The 22,262-nt window shown below is 42.9% G+C and overlaps 1 protein-coding gene across 1 annotated transcript; it reads left to right on the top strand.

Annotated features, from left to right (window-relative positions):
• The first annotated feature begins 5,366 nt into the window (after positions 1–5,366).
• Positions 5,367–20,936, top strand: LOC104498955 (creatine kinase S-type, mitochondrial). Its single transcript, XM_010142400.1, has 9 exons — positions 5,367–5,518; positions 6,670–6,868; positions 8,055–8,150; positions 8,892–9,113; positions 11,618–11,703; positions 13,860–13,983; positions 16,225–16,359; positions 16,715–16,840; positions 20,709–20,936. Exons 1-9 carry the CDS (start codon positions 5,367–5,369, stop codon positions 20,826–20,828), a joined length of 1,260 nt encoding a protein of 419 aa, XP_010140702.1. The 3' UTR covers positions 20,829–20,936.
• The last annotated feature ends 1,326 nt before the right edge of the window (positions 20,937–22,262 follow it).

Raw genomic sequence — 22,262 nt, 5'->3', positions numbered from 1 at the left:
ACCGAAATAAAATCCAAATTCACATGTAGGTTGTGGTGCACTGAAAGAACTTTAAACTCTTGCAAGGCTGGTGCAGTTAATAAACCGCCACCTAACAGAGGAAAAAAAAAAAAACCAAACCTAAGTAGAAATCCATAAATTATAACTGGGAACCATTTAAGAATACTTAATCAGTACATTTGAAATTCCACAACAGAGAAGAAAACTTCTGTGATAATTGGGCAGCATTCCATTTTAAAGGGAAAGTGAAAGTAACAGTAAAAAAAAATTGCTGGGACTGAAGTTAAGCAGGTTCCTGCTGTTGCCGATAGCCCCATTACATAACCTCACTCAGAAGCGTATCTGTGTCCGTTATCAGATACTGCTCCCATCAGGAAGCTCCCCCGGCCGTGCTGAGGACTGCAGTCACCCGCGGCTCAGGGAACCGAGTGATTCCAAAAAAGGGGCCAGCACTTGGCAGGCAATGACCATGGAGAGCACTTCTAGCGAACCACTCCAGTCCCAAGGGGCTGGTGTGATTTCCAAATGCAAAAGCTATTTCGTAGACACAGGGATGCTCTTCCATTTTGGAGACCTGGTACAACCATTACAGGAACAACAGGACCATTCCGGTATCAGGGGGATCTTGAGGATGAAACAAAATGGAAAGACTTCAGGGAAGAGCTGAAGAGCTATTAATAAATTTGAAAATAATTATGATGGAGAGACATAAAAAAATGCTAGTTATTAAGTAGTGACATGTGAAACAAATAATGAGTAGCAACTTCTACAAAAAACTGATTAAAGTAATAACAAAGGCCAGTGATTCAAACTGAAGAAAAAGAATGCAGGGCAAAAATAAGAGTTTTATTAACCTTTTTTATCTCAGGTTGATTAACACTTTATCTTCTACAGACCATGCTCTCAATAGTTTTAAATGCAAGACAGATGCTTTCCTAATGCAGGTCTTTTCCTTCCAGCACACCCAATCAGCACAGTGAGCACTCAATCCCTTTTCACAGGTTAAAAAAATGATAATCACAGAAGTTCTGATCTTGAAAAATTAATCTTTTCCCTTCCCAGCTGGGCTCTGAGAAGAAGGGTAGAAAATGGATTTTCTACCATCATGAGCACAAGGGATCAGCCTAATGAAACTCCTACAAAAGAAAAGTGTGCACCTTCATTTTCTAGACTGTGCAGCAGTTAATTTTCTCTGATGAAAGCGAAACCCTTACAGTGGAGGTCTAATGATAGTCTGCCGTGAAACCTAAGTCACAGCATGGTATTTCTGGTAAAGCATTCTCAGAAAAACCTTACACCTTTAACAACACCTTTAGCTGGGATAATTACATTTCTCTGAATCCACAGAGGTGGTGATGGTGCAGTCTTATTGTTAGGGCAATTTGACATTTTCTACGGGGGAAAAAAAACAGCTGAATCTGTTAACGATTTGAAGTCAGATTTGACAAACAGCTTTGATGAGAATTTTTTTTAGTTTAAGACTGTCCTGTTCAGACTCTTTCAAAATGGATTTCTTTGAAATGTTTGTTTTGAAGCAATGCACTACTTTGGTATCATGCTATTTTTAGGGGGAAAAAAGTGAAAACCAAACCAAAATGGTCTTGTTTCTGTCAAATAAAAAATCAAGTTCACTATGCACCCAGGTTACGCAGTTTGCTGAACTTGTACACCAGGTTTTTGACTATGTGTGCTGTTTTAATTGCATGTGGACTACCTATGCAAGGCGTAACGTGGACTCAGTTTGTGCTGCAGTTTTATATGCATTTCTATTCAGAACCAGAGCCCACCCTTGTGGCAAGAGATGTTACACCATTTTGATAGAAAGAATTACAGTCACCTTTCCGCAGCAGCCCAGGTGATGTTTTTCTTCTCATAAGAAATTCTAACTTTCATGTTCCCCTAGACCCTTTGCATTTGACAGTCACAAATGATGGTCCCTGTGATGGCAATGCCATGCTGCAGTCAGAAGGTCCTACCTAAGGAGCAGAAGATCAGGCCAGCTGTCGTCTCCCAGTTCCTGCAGGCAGCAGCTGCCTGATGCTGTGATTGATGCTTGTCAGGTCACCTTCTCAGCAGAGTCACCTTTTCTGCAGTAATGAACTGGGTTTAAAAAGCTGAGGCACTTACCGGTAAAGACAGCAACTGAACTTCTGCTTACAGAAGTGCAAAGTTTGGGGAAGAATGAGGAGTGATGGGCTTCAATTCTAAGAAGAGATGTGTAGTTAGATAATAGTTTTTTTAAAAAAAGAAAAAAAAAAAAGCCTGTCTTACTCTGAGGGTTTGTTTGGTTGGTTTTCTTGGGGTTTTTTTTTAGGTAGATAACCTGCAGGCTGTGGCATTTCCAGTGTTGGAGGCTTTTAAGAGCTGTTACAGAAGCATTTGTCAGGTAAAGTGGAGCCTGCCTCAGGGTAAGGGAAATGTTTTCTGTGATCCAACAATGCAAGAATGTCCTGGGGACAAGGCACACAGCACAATGGAAGATAACATTGCCAACAAAAAAAATACTTGCATTGAGGGACTTCCTTGAAACTCAAAAAGGAAAATAATTTTATGAGCATAAAATCTGCCTTTGATCAGGTGTCCACAAGTTAGTCATTCTGTCCCAAAGGCACAGACCCATTTAATGTATCAGACCTTGAAATGGTGAGAAAAATGTCTGAACTAAGTAGAAGGGGACAATGAAACTGTCCAAGCTGAGAGGGTCTGCTTCAGGGATGAAAGCTCAGCATTGCACATCCAGACAAAAAAGGGCATAAATACAAGTGAGAAGGGGGTCCTCATACTCATTCAGCAGAAATAAGGTACAATGTCCCTGTATTTCTCAGATCAGCCACAGCACAGAGCCTTCACCATCTGAGTTTACCAAAGAAGTGTTTCTGCTTTTTCAGACTGGTTCTTTTCCCCCAGGTTCATGCATTTCTTCTTCGAGGTGGTTTATTTTGCTTTCTGTTCACAGGCTTTGATTTCTATTACAACCCTATACCCCAGGCACTCAGTGTAGTTCAGCCTGAAAGTCAAGGATGCCAAGCTACCCGCAGCCACTCAGGGTATAAGCCAGAATAGTCATCATACCACATTCTGCAAAAGGTTTGCTCTGCTCAGCTGCTCTCAGGATTGGGCCTCTCTTAACCAGTAGCTGTTGCAAGGGCAAAGGGAAGGATACAAGAAGCACCAAATCAGCAGCTAAACAACTCTGAGCTTTCTGAGCTTCAGAGAGCACAGTTAGTCTTCCAATGAAAGCACAGAGAGCACCTTCTAGCATCCTTCACCCTTGCAGAGCTCCTGTGTACTTCTCAGCTCCTCCAGACGCCAAGTGCCTAGAGAAGAGCACACCATGCTTACCTTCCAGTCCCAGACCACAACACTGGGCTGATCCAGACAATAACTTTCTGGCTGGGGCATTGCTTCTATCTGTTGTGCATCCTTAAATGGAAAAGGCTTGAAGGTAGAAAAATATGCAGCCAGTCAATCAATAGCTGCTGTTACATTGGATGGGACTTTTTCGTCACATTGCATTAGTACAAGGAACGGAGGCTATAGGAAAACAGCAAACAACGCAGCACAGCCTTGCTGGGAGATAGAAGACATGGCTAAATATAATGACCTGTCCAAGGCTGTTAGCTCTACCTGTTAGGCTGTGGTACACGCTGTAGTTAATAGGTGCACTGCTCTGGTTATTTCTGAAGCATTATAATTATACTGCTGTGCCTCATGCTTCTTCTAAACACATACTGCACATGATTCCTCTAATTTAATCAGATGAACAGACCAGATTTGTCCCTTAAAATGACACAGGATTTAGAAGCTCCAAAAAAATCCAGGCTGGTGGAGATGTTGATGAGTGCCTGGGGTCATTGAAGTAATGTCATCATTTGCAGTGGGATTTTGATATGGCTTCTAGTTCTCAGGACAGCATTTTGACTGTCAGCCAATTCCTTGCAGTGAAGGTGGCATCCATGAAACAGAACTATAAATAGATACAGCTCCTATGAAAATAAATTAATTGTTTCTCAGACACTTAGGAATAACAATAATAGTTCTGTGTAGATTAGTAATAGGCCAATATTTTTAGAGCATAGGATGGAGATGTTATCCTGTAAGAGGCATGAGAACTACCTGCTAAATACACAGAAAAGAAAGCAACACAAAAAACCTCCACCACAAACCTCATCTTTGAATTTGATTTACAAACATTTTCCCTCTGCATTTCGGGAACGAGAAATCCTGTTTCAGGCACGAGATTCTGTCCTGCATCTCTCACCTAAACAAAATCACAGATGGAGGGGAGCTAGTCACAGAGGTAAGGTAAGGCTATGGCAGATCATCTGCCTCCTGTCCCAGCATGGTGTCAGCACATAATTCATTATACTTCTAGTGCTGTGCAAGTACCTTCTGAGGACTCGGAACTGCAGAGGAAATCATAATGTATTCCTAACAGAAAAAAAAAACCAAAAACCAACCTTTTTGTGTTGTCTCTCCCCGTTTCTGTTTTAGGGAAATTGTTGCAGTAAAAAAAATATTGACATCTCTGTCAAACAGTCAGCACCTTTCTCTGGAATACAAGTTAGATAAATGTATCTTGCATTTCAAAGGCATACAGGAGACAGAATAACGAAATTCAGGTTTAAAATTTTTTAAACAAGATACAGGACATGAAACAAATTACTCTCCACCTTGAAACACACCTGTGTTTCACATCTCGCATGTGTGACTAATGACTAAGATACTTTGCTTTGCAACAGAAAACCACACAAGCAGATGAGTTCTTTTTACCAAGTGAGAAGATACAGAAGCAACATGGCATTTGTCTTTAGACAGGAGTGGAAAAGGCAAAGAAGCAGAAGGTTTGAGGCTAACTAACCCAGAGTTACATGAAATTTGATGGAAATTAGAACACTTTGCTCACTGAAAATAAAACCAAATGCTTTGAGGTGTTTAATTTAACCCCTGGAAGATCGGTGAAGAGATTGTATAAACAATTTATTTTTAAAAACTTTGAAAAAACAACTGAAGCAGGGGGAAAGGTTGTGTTTTCTCGTAAATCTTTCATGCCCATTTCCTAAAGACTACTTATTTCTTCAGACATTCACAGAACATGCCATTTTCTCTCCTAGGCAGAGATTTCCTGTACTCCAAACATAATCCTAGTAAAATAAAACAAACAAACAAACAGAAAAAACTTGTATAGAAGAAATACATATAAATACTAACCATTTTTCTGAACACACTATTTAAGTGCAAATTAATAATAAATTTCTTCTCTAGGCTGACATTTAAAGTGAGGGTTTACTTGTCATTTCCACTGCATGAGGACTTACGGTTGACACTGGACTGTCCTCTCTTCCAGGCATCGCATCCAGAAAGGAATGGCTAGCACCTTCTGTCGTCTCCTGGCTGGCCGTGCAACAACTGCACTATTTGCAGCCGCAGGCACAGGAGTGCTGACCACTGGGTACCTCCTCAACCAACAAAATGTGACGGCTGCTGTTCATGAGAAACGGAAACTCTTCCCTCCAAGGTAAGGGCTTGGGATTAGGCAGTCAGTTGAGCACAGCACCCTGTTAACAGGGCTAGGGAGCAACAATTAACTTTTCGGAGGAAGGAGATACTTGCCAAAGCTACAGACTCCTCACGTGACTTCGCCATCTGTGTGTCTGTCCATGGGCTGTGTGACCTGAAAAACAGCACCTTTTATTAATAACCCCAGTTTTAGGTATCACCAACAATGGCCTTCAACAACAGAAAGCAGGGATGTGAGATAGTATCAACAATAAAAAAAAATCCACTGCAGAACAATAACAAGCTGAAGAAATGTTTTAAATTTTAAGCTGAGCACTGTATTAAGTCCTTATTTACCTCATCAGCTATTGAACACTTTGCAACTCAACATAATTGGCTGACTGGATGGACTCTACCATGAGGAAATGTGAAAATATTTTCATTATGCAAGTGGTAAAGAAATCTCCCATATAGCTGCTGTACTTGAAATACTCGTAATTCTGTTACAAACTGGCTGACTGATGATCAGAAACTAATTACAGACCTTCTTCTCTGCAGGTGGTCTGACTCAGTCACAAAAATGCCTTGCTAAAGCATAACATCTTTTATTATTCTTGTCTTAATACAGCATGCAGCTTTCTGTAAATAATAACACCATTAAAGCAAACCCAGATATTGTAGAAGAATCAAGTTTCTCAGGTGACATAGATCAGACAGTCCCACTGATGTCCATGAAGCTGTGGAAGCACCAGGGCTCCCAATTACAGAGAACTTCTTCAGCTAAACTTAATTCCCCTTCTACTTTAGCAAAACAATGTTAGAGCTCTTTTATTTCTGAGCAAGAGTGTCTCCGCAGATATTTAATGGGGATTAGTACACTTCCAGAGCTCTTTGGGATTCATCTTCCTGATGGCCCCAAGTAGCAGAAAGCTGCAATTGGCTGTTGGGGTGGTGGCCCACCCACCAGTGTGCAATGTGGGGTACCTTCAAGTGACCTGAATCTTTTTTCCTTCCTAAAATCCAATCCATCATATAAACAAAGAACTAACTATACTCTTAAACCATGCTGTGTACCCTGTACCCCACGATCTCTTTAACAGCTTCATCAACTAGCAAGGATTACTCTTCAAACGTGCCACACTAATTGCCTGGGACTCTTCTTCTCTTCAGTGCAGACTACCCTGATCTCCGCAAACATAACAACTGCATGGCTGAGTGCCTCACACCAGCCATTTACTCTCGGCTAAGGGACAAACTGACTCCCAACGGCTACTCTCTAGATCAGTGCATCCAAACTGGGGTTGACAATCCTGGCCACCCATTCATTAAAACTGTTGGCATGGTCGCAGGTGATGAAGAATCCTACGAGGTAAGAGATTTCCCCAATACTGTCATATTTGGTTAAGATTTCATGATACCGTTCACAAGATCTTGTTAGATGAAGATGGATTCCCCGTAGAGTATGAGCTCCTAAAACAAATTGTATCCCACAGACTACATAAGGGGCAGGCCATGTGCATAAAGATGGTGTTTTTCTTGCTCTTCCACATTAGCAAATGCATGACAGGAGGTGTTAATACAGATGTCCTCTCTGCTGCAAGTGAAGTTAGTAAAATGCAGCTGCTTGGGAACAGCTGCTACCTGCCTCCACCAGCTGCCCTCCTTCCTATGACTAAACTTAGTTTACAGCAAAACTATGCAACCCTGAGACACACAAAATAAAGGTAATGTGGAAACTATGTTGTGGAACAGCAGAAGCACAAGTGAAACAAAAATGTCTTCTGAGAAGAGCCAGACATTAAGCCACAGCTTTTGGATCATGGTGAAAACTGGACTGATAGCATTAGGGCAGACAGGCTTATTTAACTCTGAAATAAGAGCAAAAGAGAAGAAAATCCTTATTTTAATTGACCTCTGTTCTCTGCTCCCTTCAGTCTATCTCCAATGACACCTATTATTATATAGTCTCCTAACAGTATCCCTAACACTGGGCTGCTGAGGGTGGACTGGGACACCTGACACTCTGGGCTATCAACTCCTGTGGCTCAGTTTACTCATTCAGACGTGCCACTGCCACTGTTCCTCATCTGCATGACGGTGTGGTGGTGACTGGTGCTGACACACCTGAGCCAAGTGGCTGTAACAAGGACTAGTATCATACACAAGAATCCTAGCAGTGAAGACACAGGGCAGTCCTCTGTGGCCTAAAACCAAGAAGCAAGCTGCTGGGGGACTTGAGTGTGTGTTCTCATTGGTAATACATCCTGAAACCTTATCTGGTTGCCAGTATGTGTGGTAACTAGCGTAAGCCTGTAATTTAAGAAAGGTGAAATTGCACCTTCTTTCTGTTGTGAAGACAAGCAACCACTACAGAGCACTGTCTAGGTCTAAAGCACCCCCTCCTTTCTTATCTACCCCCGTCTGCATTTGCAAAGCCCCCTTTACATCTGTCACCCGGGAATCTGCACCAGGGAACTTCTCCCGTGGCTGAAGCCAGTGCATTGAAGAATTTCTGTGGTGCTGCAGACTCTCTCTAGATTCTCTTGACTCCATAGGTGTTTGCTGAGATTTTTGACCCTGTCATTAAAGTGAGACATAATGGCTATGATCCACGGACAATGAAGCACCACACGGACCTGGATGCATCCAAGGTAGGACTGAATTAAATAATGAGACAATAAAGGCCCAGGGCTCCATCTTACAGTAATGATATTGTATTCAATAGTACTTTTCTTTTTCCTGATCCAACTCCAAAGGTGCTCGTTTTGGAGTTAAGGAAAGCAAGATGCTGCTCAGGTCCCTATCAGCATGACAGCTGCAACCCTGCCTTGTTCCTAGCAGAGGAATCAGTCCCAGCTGTAATAAGCATTTGCGCCACAGTCTCACTTGGCACTGTGGGTCTGTCCATCAGCTTACAGATAACCATGTGTCTAAGGATTGGAATGAAAGCAGGTGTCAACTCCAATATGCCCATATGTGCGTGATCAAACCTTATGTGCTTAATATTTCCTTCACAGTTCAACTACACTGTGGTTTAGGATCTTTTGAGGATTTCCTCTTTCAAAGAATCTTCCTTACCTGGCCCACTGCCTCTGCCCATATCCATGTTTCCAAAGCCACGCAGATGCCTTCTTATCTTGGGACCATGAAGCACTAGCTTGTTACTCTGCCACATTCTTTCAGTCAAAGACACAGGTTGTTCCTAAAGATACCTCCTGGTGTCTGAGACTCTGAAGGGCTCCCAGTACACTAAGTATTTGTAATCTCATGGAGAGGTCATCAAGCCTGGGCAGAAAGATGCCCCTCTTTTTTTACAATGGGATTTTGTTTTTTTAATGATGGACTACTAGGTGAGGGTGTGTGTGTGAACTAAGAAATCATTCCTCCTTCAGATTACCCAAGGTCAATTCGATGAGCGCTATGTGCTCTCATCACGGGTGCGGACTGGCCGCAGCATCCGGGGCCTCAGCCTTCCTCCTGCCTGCTCCAGGGCAGAGCGGAGAGAGGTGGAGAACGTTGTGGTCACGGCGCTCTCTGGGCTGAAAGGAGACCTCTCTGGAAAGTACTACAGCTTGACCACTATGACTGAGAAGGAGCAGCAGCAGCTTATTGATGTAAGTATAGCTCCAACGCTGACACCACCTTCATTTACTTTTGGTTTTCTTAGTCTTTCTTTGGGGTACGTGTTTTCCTGCATAGATAAAGAGGACAATCACAGCAGTCACCCAGTAGTTAATGGACTGTCAATATTTTTAATGTAATGACAAATCATCCAGGGTCTATATTTTGACTAAGCACATAACAGTGCAGTCCAAAACATGGAGTTATAGTCAAGATATCAAGATCTGTGCCAAATCAAATATTATGGCTTCTGCCACCACTTTAGGCAAATAACGAAGTAAATTCAGGACTTTTTCTTAGTCATTTCCTTGAGCAAAGATTGATGTTTTCTGTATTAACAGCCATTCTAAGTACAAATATTACATCAAGATAAGCATTATATATTATCTGTATAAAGAGTCAGGCTGGGGGGCTTTGGCTGTAACTTCTTTATATCAAAACTACACTAATTCTAATTTCCCCCAAATGGCTGCAGCCAACTGCACCCCTCAGGTGACTTTCCTGCTGTCCCACAACTGTGTTTAAGGACTTGAAGGATCAGGCCCATAACAAGAGCTTTCACTGTCACACAAGAAACAGGAAAGCACACTGGAAACACAAGAATTTTCATCACCAATTTTGTCACAGCATGAGACAAGTCAAACAAACCTTGAATGTTCATTTTAGATATCCGAAGGAATGGCTGTACCCTGTTAGCTATATTCATGGCACATTAATCCATAACATTCAAAAAAGGGGAACTGATGAAGTAACAAAACTATTTATAACTGTGTCACAGTGCGGATTAAGCAGGAGATAAGCACTGATGTAAGGTCAGTAATTTTTTAAATTGAATGTCATCAGTAGTATGTTTATTGACAAGCTGTTGATGACCTACTGTAGGTTTTATTTCATTGCCTTTTTCAGGAGAAGAGAGCTCCTCAGAAAGCAGACAAAGATTCTACACAGAGGTGTGTGTAGAATATAATTCCTTCATGGTATAAGGCTAAGTCCTCTGGGAATTGGAACAGGCTTCACCGATTCAGCATTTTACCTTGTTTAGTTAGTTTTTATGGTAATGCAAATTTATAGAAATCAGGACATTGAATGTTGTAAGCTCAGATTCCATCTTTAACTTACACCATTGCTTATCTCCTTCAGTGCTTTAGGACCTTGAACCTCTATGGTATCAGGCTTTCTGCCAGCCTTTAATAAGCACCATTTGATATCAGCAAGATCAAATCAGTCTTGGCTGAATGGTGTTTAGCACAGAAATAATTTAGTGCTTTGCAGATTTGGGTCTTGTGCACAGAAGGGAAACTAATACTCAGCTGTTTTCTTGCAAAAAGGGGCTTTTTCTTTCAAGTTAAGGTGTTGAATGGAGCAAGCTGAGGAAGAAAATTATGTGCCACCGTGATGAGCAAAGAGAACTCTATACCTTTTCTTTCTGTGTAGTTGGGGTTCTCGCTTCATCATGTCTAATACAGGTTATTCAAAGATGTAAGACCTAAAATTCTCCTCTAAGGGGAAAAAGAAGTAAAGCATATCAACTTGTCTACCACATCATATTTATTCTGGATAGCTTGCCTCACTATTCTGAATTAAACCATAGGTTTAAAAAAAAAGACAAGACAAAAAAATAACCACCAAACACCCACCCAAACACTGATGCAGCATTTGATATGGCAGTGTTTGAGAATTTTTGAACTCATTAATTATCAGCACACACATGAAAATTAAAGGCTTATTTGCTTTGGGAAAACCAGATCGGTCAAAAAATAATCTAAATTATCTGGAATGTGGCAAGGCGGTGGCACAGCAAGTCCTACACTTACTAAATCAGAAATAGCATCTCTGTTAAGGAACAGAATAAGTCTGTGTTTTAAAAAGGTCAAGCTTAGCACTGATTTAATTCCTATTTTGACTTCATGTTCAGAATAAATTGCTAAATCTCTGTGCTGGAGAAATATCTTTTCAGAACCAGCATTTTTAAATTTTTTAAAATATCTTTAAGAACTCATTGCCTTCTCCTACCCTGAAACACGTCTGCGTGCAGAAAACACCTCTGGTGCTAGCATCAGGTCCCTCCAGAGTCCCCTTCGGGGTGTGTATGTGGTATTAGGTCCCCACCTCCCATTCATCCCTACATTTGAAAAATGCTTTTGGCAAGACATGATCATATTACCAATGTCAGTAAGAATATGCAAGACTAGAGAAAATCATCTGGCTAAAGTGCTTTTGGTTTGCAGACAAAGGAGCCAAATTCACAAGTTTTACTGTGTGATTTAATTGTATGTAGATTGCCTTCACGTAAAATATATTAGACAGCATTTTACTGCTTCCTTGAATAAACTTGAATTTCATTTTGTTTTCGCTCTCCCTCTCCCTCTCCCTCTCCCTCTCCCTCTCCCTCTCCCTCTCCCTCTCCCTCTCCCTCTCCCTCTCCCTCTCCCTCTCCCTCTCCCTCTCCCTCTCCCTCTCCCTCTCCCTCTCCCTTTGGGCCAATTTCGGTGTCCAGGATCATTTTCTCTTTGATAAACCAGTGTCCCCTTTGCTAACATGCGCTGGGATGGCACGTGACTGGCCAGATGCCAGAGGAATCTGGTATGTTGAGTGACATGCAGAAGCTCATGTTGTGTTCTAAAGATTGTGTTACAAATATCCTTGCTTGTCCTAACCTTGCAGTCACTCTGTCCCCATACTCACAGCATGTTCAGTTTGCTTTAGAAAAGAATGTTTTCTTGATTAATTAAAAAAAAATCCAGTAATGAATGACAGAATGGGTAAAAACCTTTATATTTAAGAAGCCATCACTAATATCATCCACATAACACAGCATCATACATGTGTCTCCTTCTTTGGATTTTTATCTACTTCTAGATAAAAATTTGATTTGGGAAAGAACCTGTGAGTCACCATGCAGTCAGCAGAGCTGAGAATACGAAAGCAGCTCTAACACCAGATTGTAGCCATGCTGTCGGCTAGGAACCACTAGCTTTACAGCTGCAGAACACTGCAATTGCAAATTCCTGTCCCCCTCCTCCCCGTCAAGAGACAGAGCGGTATTTTAATTCCCAGAGCAGTGTCTGACAACACAGGCTGCTCAGAAGCTTAGCCACTGTTACTGTGATGAGCTAAATCCGATTTCTGTTGAGGACCAGGCACTGTGAAAACTCATCACCCATGAAACCTGATGACCTGCTGGAAATCTGTGGGGATTTTTTTATTTCGGCTAGCTTCAAATTACTCACCATCTAAATCTGAGGAAGAGAAGGACAAAGCTGAAGCATCCCATTCACTGTCTCTACAAACAAATAAGTACCAACAATATAATCACTATCCAGGGATCTCCTGAATATACGGACCTGGTTTTTGGCTTGTTTTACATGTGAAATATCACACAGACTGGAAGAAAATAATAGCATGATTGGAAAGTATGTCAGTAAGCCACATTTGGAAAACCTGCCTTTCTCTTGCAAGAAATTGTTGTCAGAAAAGGTACACGTTCTGGAAATTACTTTGCTTATATTGATTGTGATCCTGTCCCTGTGGACTGGGGACTAGTCCCACTGACCTCATCGGTGGCAATGGTACTGTTCAAATGCACCCAAGAATCACAGAATCACAGAACGGTGGAGGTCAGAAGGGACCTCTGGAGATCATCTAGTCCAACCCCCTGCTAGAGCAGGTTCACCTAGAGCAGGTTGGACAAGATCATGTCCAGGTGGGTTTTGAATGTCTCCAGAGAAACAGACTCTAGAGCCTCCCCATACAGCCTGTTCCAGAGCTCTGCCACCCTCAAAGCAAAGAAGTTTTTCCTTACATTGCATGGCCTCCATCCACATTCCTTAAAGCAATGGGGAGACTTAGTTAATTAAAGGTGGAGCTCAGCCAGGCCATCCTTGGACTATTCAGAAAGCTCTCCTCTGAACATCTGTATGTGACTGAAGACAAGGCAGGACACAGAATGTTTACATCTGTTCAGTGTTGCACTGGCAAAGTTCAACTGCAAAAAAGGAGGCACACTAAAAGATGAGCTACATTTTACATGCTGTAGAAAGGCTGTGGTAGATGACAGAGAAAGTGGAGAAAAAGCCAAAAAACCAAGTGATCTCAGGCTTGACCCAGCACTTAATAACCCCAGCCACAACTGATCTGTTAGAAGCAGGAGTGGGTATCTTCAGGCATTTTTATCTTGACTGACAAGCCAACTTTACTAATGCTTCGTCCAGAAGCAATGTGCAGCTGCCATCCTCGGACAGGTATCTTGACTGATGTGGCAATCCAGTGCTACCAAGCAATACAGAGAACATTGGGATTTGATTTAGGGGAGAACACAATTAAGTAAGCACATATTGCTCGGCCCCCAGCAGCAAGTAAATATGAAGGTTTTTTCCTAGCTTCACACTTCTCCAAGAACAATAAAAACCATCCCCAACAATAGAGGATGCAGTTTGGCTTCTCCCTGTGCTTGTGCTAGTGGGTAACACATTTGTCCTCGCTCAGCACCATGGTAGCATGATGTGATCAGAAAAACTGCTCTTCTCACTGTGCCCGTGAACCAGTGTAATGCCATTGGCATGGGGGGCCAACAGTGAAAGGAGCTCAAACCCTTAACTCTGCAGAAAAATGTTATTTTGCTGCACTTAACCTTTCCAGAGCCCTGAAAGACTGTGATAACACTAAGGATGCTGAAAATTCTTTTTCAGGGCTTGTCTTTGTCTTTTTAAAGACACTCTTTTTTACCCCCTCTAAACCAGGCATAACCATGACAAGACATTTCTCATCTGGATTAATGAAGAGGACCACACCAGGGTGATCTCCATGGAGAAGGGTGGCAACATGAAACGTGTGTTTGAAAGATTTTGCCGTGGTTTAAAGGAGGTAGTATCTCGATGAGTTTATTATTCCTGTTTGTTTATTGTCAAGGCTGTTGTCAGCACTGCCTCCTGCGGTTCACACTGAACTGACATCTCTGGGAGCAACAAAATGAAGTAACACCAGTCTGCATTGTAACCCATGCTAATGCAGTTAAAGAAAGAAACATGGGAAGATTGCTAGCTGATTTTTAGGGGAAAATGAATAAAATGTCTTTCCAGCTTTTCCATTAAAATATTAAGCACAGGCTGGCTAAATAAATATCCCATTTTCAGGATATTTAGATAGATGTGCCTGTGAGCTGTGGGAATTCACAAACGAAGCACTTTATTTGGATCGCTTGATCTGCTTGAATGAAGAATTTATTTGGTCCAGCCTCCAGATTCTCATCCCTGATGCTGGCAGCAGAGTGGATGCTGCTGAAGTGGTGCACAGGACTCAGGGCTTAGGATTCCTTGGCTCACTGCCACTTTTGGGGAGATACAGGGGTTTGTATTAAAATGCTAAGAACTGATAGCCAGGGATTTTATCCTGGTCTATCTATTCACAAAGACAAAAAAGTCCTCATGGCTTGGTGCTGGGTTAACACAGTTTTGTCCAGACAACCCAGGTATGGCTCAGGTGGGCTGTGGGCTCAGCGCAGCCCTGTGTACTGCTCTGGCATAGAAAAAGCTGCTCTAACAAGAAAGAGGTCTTTACTGTGTCCCACAGGCAATGTAACAAGGTGCAGCAAAACAGATGATGTGGCCAAATACTGTTCTCCACTACTCTTGTCCGCATCATTCCTGGATGGCTTGGTACAACCCCATGAAACCCTAGAGGTTAAACTATGCAAGACTGAAACTGGCTTGAAACTGTCTCCATAAAACAGTTATTTCTCCCCTTTGGTATGCTCACTTCATCTGACATGTGAAGGAACAGCATTTGTCTCCATCACAGTGCTTTTATTCCTGGGTACAGAAATGCACATTGGGCCAGCCTTGGATCGCTTGTTTCATCCATCTCCCCTTAACAGACAGCTCCTCTGGATTTCTAGAGACGCCCCATCTCAGAACCCCCCCAGCAAGAGTAGAGCAAATACAGCTGTGCACCTCTTCCATATCGCTTCACAACCCCACCAAAAAAAGCAAGGCCAAGCAGGGACAGCAGCAACTACAACTTCTGATTGTAGAAACAAAGGAATTCAGAGCATCCCTAGGGAAGCTGGAATATGTGGTAGGTTTGGGAACTTACAGAAAAGTAAAAGCACCTAATGGATGCCTCTTTGGCTTTGGGATGGTTAACTGGAACCTGTTAGGTTTCTAAGATACACCCATGAGACTGACCAATATAGAGTGGTGACCCAGGTGACATGGCTTGCAGATGCAGTTCTCAGCTTTCCCTCTGCTGCAGCACTTAGGTCGTGTTCTACAGAAGTGGACCTATGGACCCGGCCATGGGAAGTGGTCAAACAAGCATGAGCGAGTTTGTGTATCTGATTCTCCTCTGGAGAAGAAAAGAACTGAATTGAAATAGTATTTTGGATTGCTGAAGTCCAGGGTGTAGATAAGTGAACAGAGTACCAGCCAACTCAATGGTCAATAGACTTTTGTGATTTTTCTGCAGATAATTATTTCACTTTCTTTTCTAATCTGGATAGAGGTCTACATCTACAGTGAAAAGTGTTGTATACAGGCTACATTTTCGCCTTGTAGTGGAAGTGTGGCTGATAATACTAGGCATTTAGAAGTCAAATGTCCTACCCTGAAAGGGTATCACCTTGAAAAGCACAAAAAACTCAGCTTCAGCTCCTTTTGTTCTCTTCACAGTGTTCAAGTCCTTTGGGCTTGTGTGTTGCAGTGTAGCTCCAAAAATACTAAGGTTCGAAACGTGTAGCAAAAGCCATAATTCTTATGTGAAGATACAGCTTCATGGGCTGAGGCTATAATCGAATCACCACGACAGGCAGGTTTGTGATAAAATGACAAAGAGCCTGCAAGGTGGTGGTTGTGAGGAAATGATGAAGAAATCCTCGTCATTTGCACTGGAGATCCTGGTACCTGATGAGTGCAAACATACGCACCAGGTCCAAATGAGACCGTACTCCGGAGTAAATTTATGCAACTCCACTGGTGTAGGTGAAGATCATCATCAACAGAGACACCCAGTGAAAAGAATCTCAGCTATAAGCAGATATCCTAAAACAAGACCTTTGTGCGCTGCCCTTTTCTTCTTGGTCACTTGCTTTTTTTTTTCCCCTCATCATAGGTGGAAAGATTAATTAAAGAACGGGGCTGGGAATTCATGTGGAATGAGCGTCTCGGATATGTTCTGACCTGTCCTTCCAACCTGGGAACTGGTTTACGTGCTGGAGTCCATGTTAAGCTGCCCAAGCTTAGCAAGGTACATAAGTCATTTAAAAGGCCAGTGACGTAAGTCAGCTCTTCTGATTTATAAACAAGCAAATGAAAAATGACAGCTTACAGTGACTGCATGGCAGCATCATGTAACGAAGTCCTTGGGATAATGCACGACTAATTGAACACACTCTCACTCTGCAAATTAAGGTATTTGTTATGGAAATCAATCTACTCAGCAGACTGCCATCAAGACAGACTGTAATCCAAGGGCTGAGAAAACTATCCCTCTTTGTCTGTCTTTCTGAAGATGTTATTAAGTCATGGATAATAGCATTGCAACAATTCAGCACAATACACAGGGTAAAAGGCAATAAGCTCAAACCTGTTTCTTCTGACAGGATCCCAGGTTTCCAAAAATCCTGGAGAACCTGCGTCTGCAAAAGCGTGGCACTGGTGGAGTGGACACGGCAGCTGTGGCAGATGTATATGATATCTCCAATCTGGATCGCATGGGTCGCTCAGAGGTAACCTTTTTTTTATCATTATTTTTCCCCCTTGCTTTTTAGCTCAGGTCTGTGATGATATGAGTCAGTTTCCCTCTGATTGGGTTTGCTCCGCTGACCTCAGTGGAGCTATGGCAGCTTTTACTCCTGATGAATGTGGTCTAATGGAAACACTTACTCAAAGAAAAAATATTAATCTGCACAAAGTGCTTGTAAAATGTTCCTGTTATGACAATGAAAAAAACTAACTCTGAGCAAGTTCCACAAATATGACCTACCTGCACCGTGTGCTGAGGATCTGCACTGAGAGGACACAGGTGCCGGGAAGGTTTGGCATTGGGAACAAACATCACTCAGGACACTGATTTCTCAGCATCACAGCACGAACAGTTAGACCTGTCTGCCTGCTGGAGTGCTCAGCTATGAGATCAGTGTCTGCCTGGTAGTCTCTGCAGTGCTGGACATGAGACATGTTTGTAAGCTGCACAGAGGGCACTGAGCTAGCTCTACACATTGGGTAGAGGTACCTGCTGCACCTCCTGCAAAAAGTTGAGGAAAGGAGGAGGAATCGACTTCTAACCCACCCAGGGAATCAGGCACTGAAAGCAAGACTAGTTTAACGTGTTGTGGTCCTTTTAGTATTCAGAATCATGCACTTTCTTTGTAGTTAGACAGCAGGACAAGGCCAGTCCTTTCATTTCAAAATAATGGAAAAGGAGGAGTTGGTGCCATCTTTGCTTGTTCTGTGTGGCACTGAGCAGAAGATGTGGGACAGCTAGGTTTAAATCAGGGCAAAGATTTAATTGTCAGCTCTGAGCCCTCCCCGTAGGGCTGTAGCCTGTATGAGATGAGTTCCTCTCAGACATTTGTTTTGAAGCTGTTTCAGTCTGAGTTTGTTGATCCAGTCTGAATTTGTTGAGCCAGAGAGTGGAAGTGACCCTACAGCCTGGGGTGCTGCTGCCCTGCTGGGAGACTCAGGTCCTAGAACTCATTCCAGTTTCATGTTTAAGTATTTTATAAAGCAGAACAGCTTCTGAGAGCACATCTACTGGATGGAACGGGGTGGAAACAGTCATGTCAAAGAGTTGCAGCCTCCTCCCACTGCCTGAGCCAAACCCTTACAGGTCCCATGACAAACTCCAGGTATGGGTTGTAAGCCGTGTGGCACCACTACATCTTCCCTTTCCTCAATGACACCAGGCTGCGTACACCCTTGCCCACATCAAAAACAACTGAGACAAATATTCACCTTGTAAGACCCTGTAAGTCCAGTGATTTGGGCACTCTGCTAGTACATGGGAAACAGAAGTTCAAACCTTCTATCAAACATGTCTTTCACCCCCCAGGTGTGTAACCTCTCAGCTATGCTCAACTGGGCAGGCAGTGGTGGGACTGATGTCTCCTGAGGACCACTTTTTCTCCACTAGCAATGAGATACATGATTTGGGCTCAGATGCCAACCTGCTTGTACACGTCAGGATTTGAAGGACTGCCTGCTTGCCCAGCAGCAAACTTTTAATTACCTTCCACTTGGGCTTTGCTGCAAGTCAAAACTCCATTGTGAAGAAAAGCATGCTGTCAAGGTGTGTTTATCCAGAGCACCACAGCTGAGAGGCTTTGGCAGCTTAGATACAGACGTGACACCTAAGTTCAGCCTGATTCTTGGAAAGTTTTCAGAACACAAATACAACCCTGGGGTAATGCACCTGGGTTACAATGAGATTGACACTGGTCCACAGCCAGCCAGCTGGCTTCCCTTCCTCACTTACCTTGGCTTTTGTGTCACTGGAACACAGACAAGTCAGGTCTTCTGTGTTTTCTTATTCAGTCATGCCTTTCAACTTCTTCAGAGCCAAAGGGTTTGGAAATTTTAAATTTTGGAGTTAGATGTAGACAGTTATGTTCCTTTGGATCTAGATTGAAATAAGTAAGAGTGAAAAACTATTAAGCTGTATTATTTACAAATACAGTATGTGACATCATCATCTGTGCTTTATACTAAAATGACACTAATAACACAAAAGGATTACATGGCATGATTAATTAATATGTCATGTGCTACTGACAGGCGTCCTAAGCCAAAATTTTTTGCTTATATGAAGACATCCACTGAAGTCAGTGATGCCTCACACAGCAAGGATTCAAATGATTCAGGCAATAGATAAGACACAATCCCTACCCTGAAGATTTTGAAATCTAAGTGACACAAGACAAACTCAAGGAGGTAGAAATGTTCTATTATAAGACATATTTTCCCAGTGTATAATAAAATAAATTCCATTATGTGGTAAATGTGTTTGCAGAACTGAGTTATGTTCCCAAAGGTACCAGTCAAAATTGTTTGTGTTTTCACTTTGTTGCAGTTACTGGTCAATGCAAACTTAATATGAAATTCCTTTTCTCCTGGAGGCTGCAAATTCAGACCTCTGATTTCTCAACACAGCTGGTCTATAAAGGACAACAAAATAAACCGCTAAACCACTGAAATGCTTTATAGTAAACAGAAATCCCTTGAAAATTAGTGACTGTCACAATAAAAAGACAATGGGATTTCGTCTTTGCATTTTGTTTTAACAAGCCAGTCATCAAAGGCTGCTAATGAACCACTTCATGAAGATGAATAAGTACTATAACCAGCTGGCTAACAATACCACAGGGCTTGTGGTCCTTGCATGTCACCAGCTGTAGAGAAAGCCTGCTGGAGACAAGCCATCTTGTATTCTTCAGCCACTTTGGAAAATATTACAAGGACACCACTACCCCATGCCATATGAAATTGCACATATTGATGCTGCTCTGGGCCTGGAGCTAATCCTGCCTCTGACAGGGTAAATCAAGAGCTGAAAACAAAGGAGTGATGGATGATGTAGAGCCAGCCTGAGTTTAGGATGATGTCTCTTCTTCAGAGACGTAGGTCCTGGGCTTCAAAAAACTGCCTCAGCAAAACCATCACACTGATGAGTGGGACACCTTTACCCATAGCTGATGAATCATTGTTACAGGGTTCATGATCATCTGCAAGAGAACATAAGGTCCCGAGCCACATTTGTGAAGAAGTACAGAACTCTGGTTTGACGAGCTTTCTCAGGCAGTCTAAATGGCTGTGGCCAAACAGTTATTTCTGCTATCCTCCCAGTCTCAGCCACGTGGTGAACCTCCAGTGCCTCCAGCAACAGTCAGGGCCAGTGTGAATCAAGGCAACATGGCAATGAGCCCATGTCTTCCTTGCCTTGAACCACCACCACCACCCCCCCAGTTAGTTTCCAACTGACTCTGTGCTCATATAGCTCACCCCCCGCTCCTGCAGGGTGGAATGGGCTTGGGAGCTGGGAAGAAACAGCACAGGCATTTTCTGCTTCAGCAAAAGCTGCCCAGTGATGCTGAGCACTCACGGCACTGGTATTCCGTTGTCTTCATCCTGGTACATTGAATGTGGGGAACAAAATGGACAGGCACCCCTGGCTATACCAGGGGTACTTCTCAGCAAACATCTGGGGAGGATCCTACACCCTCACAGTGGTCACATTTAAAATAGGTCTCTCAACTCACACCTAAACATTTTGTACAAGGACTTCTGTTTGTTTGCTTTGTTCCTAGAAGAAGACAAGTAGGAGCAGAATTTGGAGAACTTAAGTTTAGGGGCCACTTGAAAATTTCTGTTGCTGATGGTCCAAACCCAGAGCAAACAGTAGAACAGAACTACTGTCTGTTTCCACCAGACCAGCACAACCCATACTCCCTGGGCCACAGGAGGTGTTATCTCTATGCCGTGACCTTCCTTACTCATAGTTTTAGCTGCTGTCATTGCAGTACAAGCCAATTTTCCCTCCCTCTATTAACAGCATCATCTAAAGCTTCTATTACTACTATTTTATTCCTCTTGTTGTAGGTGGAGCTAGTCCAGATTGTCATTGACGGGGTCAATTATCTAGTTGACTGTGAGAAGAAACTGGAAAGAGGTCAAGACATCAAAGTGCCACCACCACTGCCTCAGTTTGGCAGGAAGTGATCTTGCTGCTGATGGTGGTAACTGACGGTAAATACGGTTGCCATTCTGACAGAAAGGCACCCCTGTATATCGCTGTATAAATAGCTTATGTAATAAAACACTACCTGATACCTGATGTCCTTGTACAACTTTACTGGGATGCAACAAATACAGACACCTTGGTTTGCTCCTCTGTGGGGACTGCTTCCCTTTCTTCCTCGGCTGGTGATAAGGGAAGTACTACCTCAGTAATGCAAAAAGCACAAGTCTCTAATTCTATCCCACACTTGCACTTATGGCCGTACTTAGAAAGTCTCCTGTGAGCACCCTCTTTTCATTGACAGAAACACTTCCCTCCAGTGACTGTCCAGGCAGTAAAAATCTGCCATCCTGAGGGACAGGTGCTGTGAAACACTCCTTTTTTCGGCAAGCACTGGACACCATGGTGAGTTCAGCAGTTAACTGGAGCAGACAGTTAAGCATGAGCTTAAGCATGAGCCTTCAGTCTCAAAAGTCTACCACGTGACCTGTCATCAGGAACTCAGTGTGTCTCTGCATGGGAGCTCCCTTCTGTGTCTGGGAATGGTCTCCACACATTTTTACCATGTCATCCCAAGGTCTCCCACTTTTTCACTCCTGGAGAACTCACCAGATCACTTCTCAGCTGTTTCCCTCCATAATTTCTGGCTTGTGGCCTTGGGCTGCAGCAAGCTGGCCTGAAAAACTGCCGGTAAATCAGTTTGCTGATATCCCGCATCCAACACAAACCTGTCAAGTATGGCCTGTCCTAGCCTTCCCTGCAGCTTTCAGGCTCAAGGTAATGCGGACCAGGCTCCAGCTAACCATTCGTCATCAATGTCCTTAGGCCATACTGTCACCCTGAGTAAGATCTTCTCTGTGCTCATCACTATGCCATGTGGTGAGTAGCTTGGGGGAAAGGAGAAAAAGCTGATACTAAGAGTCCCATTACTTCTTTTTAGCATATTGAAACATATTCAGTGTTTCACAGTAAGTATGTTCAGGACACGAGTTCTCAGTGGAAAAAAAAAGTCAAAACGTGCTCTGATGACTGCGCTATGTTGCTGCGGAGTGCAGAGTAGTATCGGCAGAAAATGTTTCAGTTCGTTGTGGGCAAGAAAAGTACACAGCTGTGGTGCCCATTTCTCCTGCAGGTATGGGTATGTCTAGGGGACACAGGCCAGCAGTATCCAAACCGGCGCTTTGGAGCCCAACGCACCACCTTGAGCAATGCCAGTTTAGTTTATAAAACTCATGACTGTAAGCTCTCAGAAAACATTGAGAAAACATGCGTAGGTCTTAGTTTAACTCTCATGTGGTAGGATCTCCCCTAACAAAGCATCCTTCATCAGAAACCTCTCAGCTGACACCTACTGTACAATGCCAGCCTGGTGCAAAGATCCTTGAAAAGGGTTTTTGGTGAGTCATATCGGAAGA

Source organism: Buceros rhinoceros, unplaced genomic scaffold, assembly GCF_000710305.1.
Source record: "Buceros rhinoceros silvestris isolate BGI_N320 unplaced genomic scaffold, ASM71030v1 scaffold14448, whole genome shotgun sequence".
Classification (NCBI taxonomy): Eukaryota; Metazoa; Chordata; class Aves; order Bucerotiformes; family Bucerotidae; genus Buceros; species Buceros rhinoceros.
Note: the sequence above shows the minus strand (reverse complement) of the source record. Positions and strands in the feature narration are given on the sequence as shown.

Coding starts and splice junctions, on each gene's coding strand:
- LOC104498955 (XM_010142400.1), top strand. CDS start 5,367: ATGGCTAGCACCTTCTGTCGTCTCCTGGCTGGCCGTGCAACAACTGCA. Junction 9,114..11,617: donor AGCAGCAGCAGCTTATTGAT/GTAAGTATAGCT, acceptor TTCGGTGTCCAG/GATCATTTTCTCTTTGATAA. Junction 16,841..20,708: donor ATCGCATGGGTCGCTCAGAG/GTAACCTTTTTT, acceptor CTCTTGTTGTAG/GTGGAGCTAGTCCAGATTGT.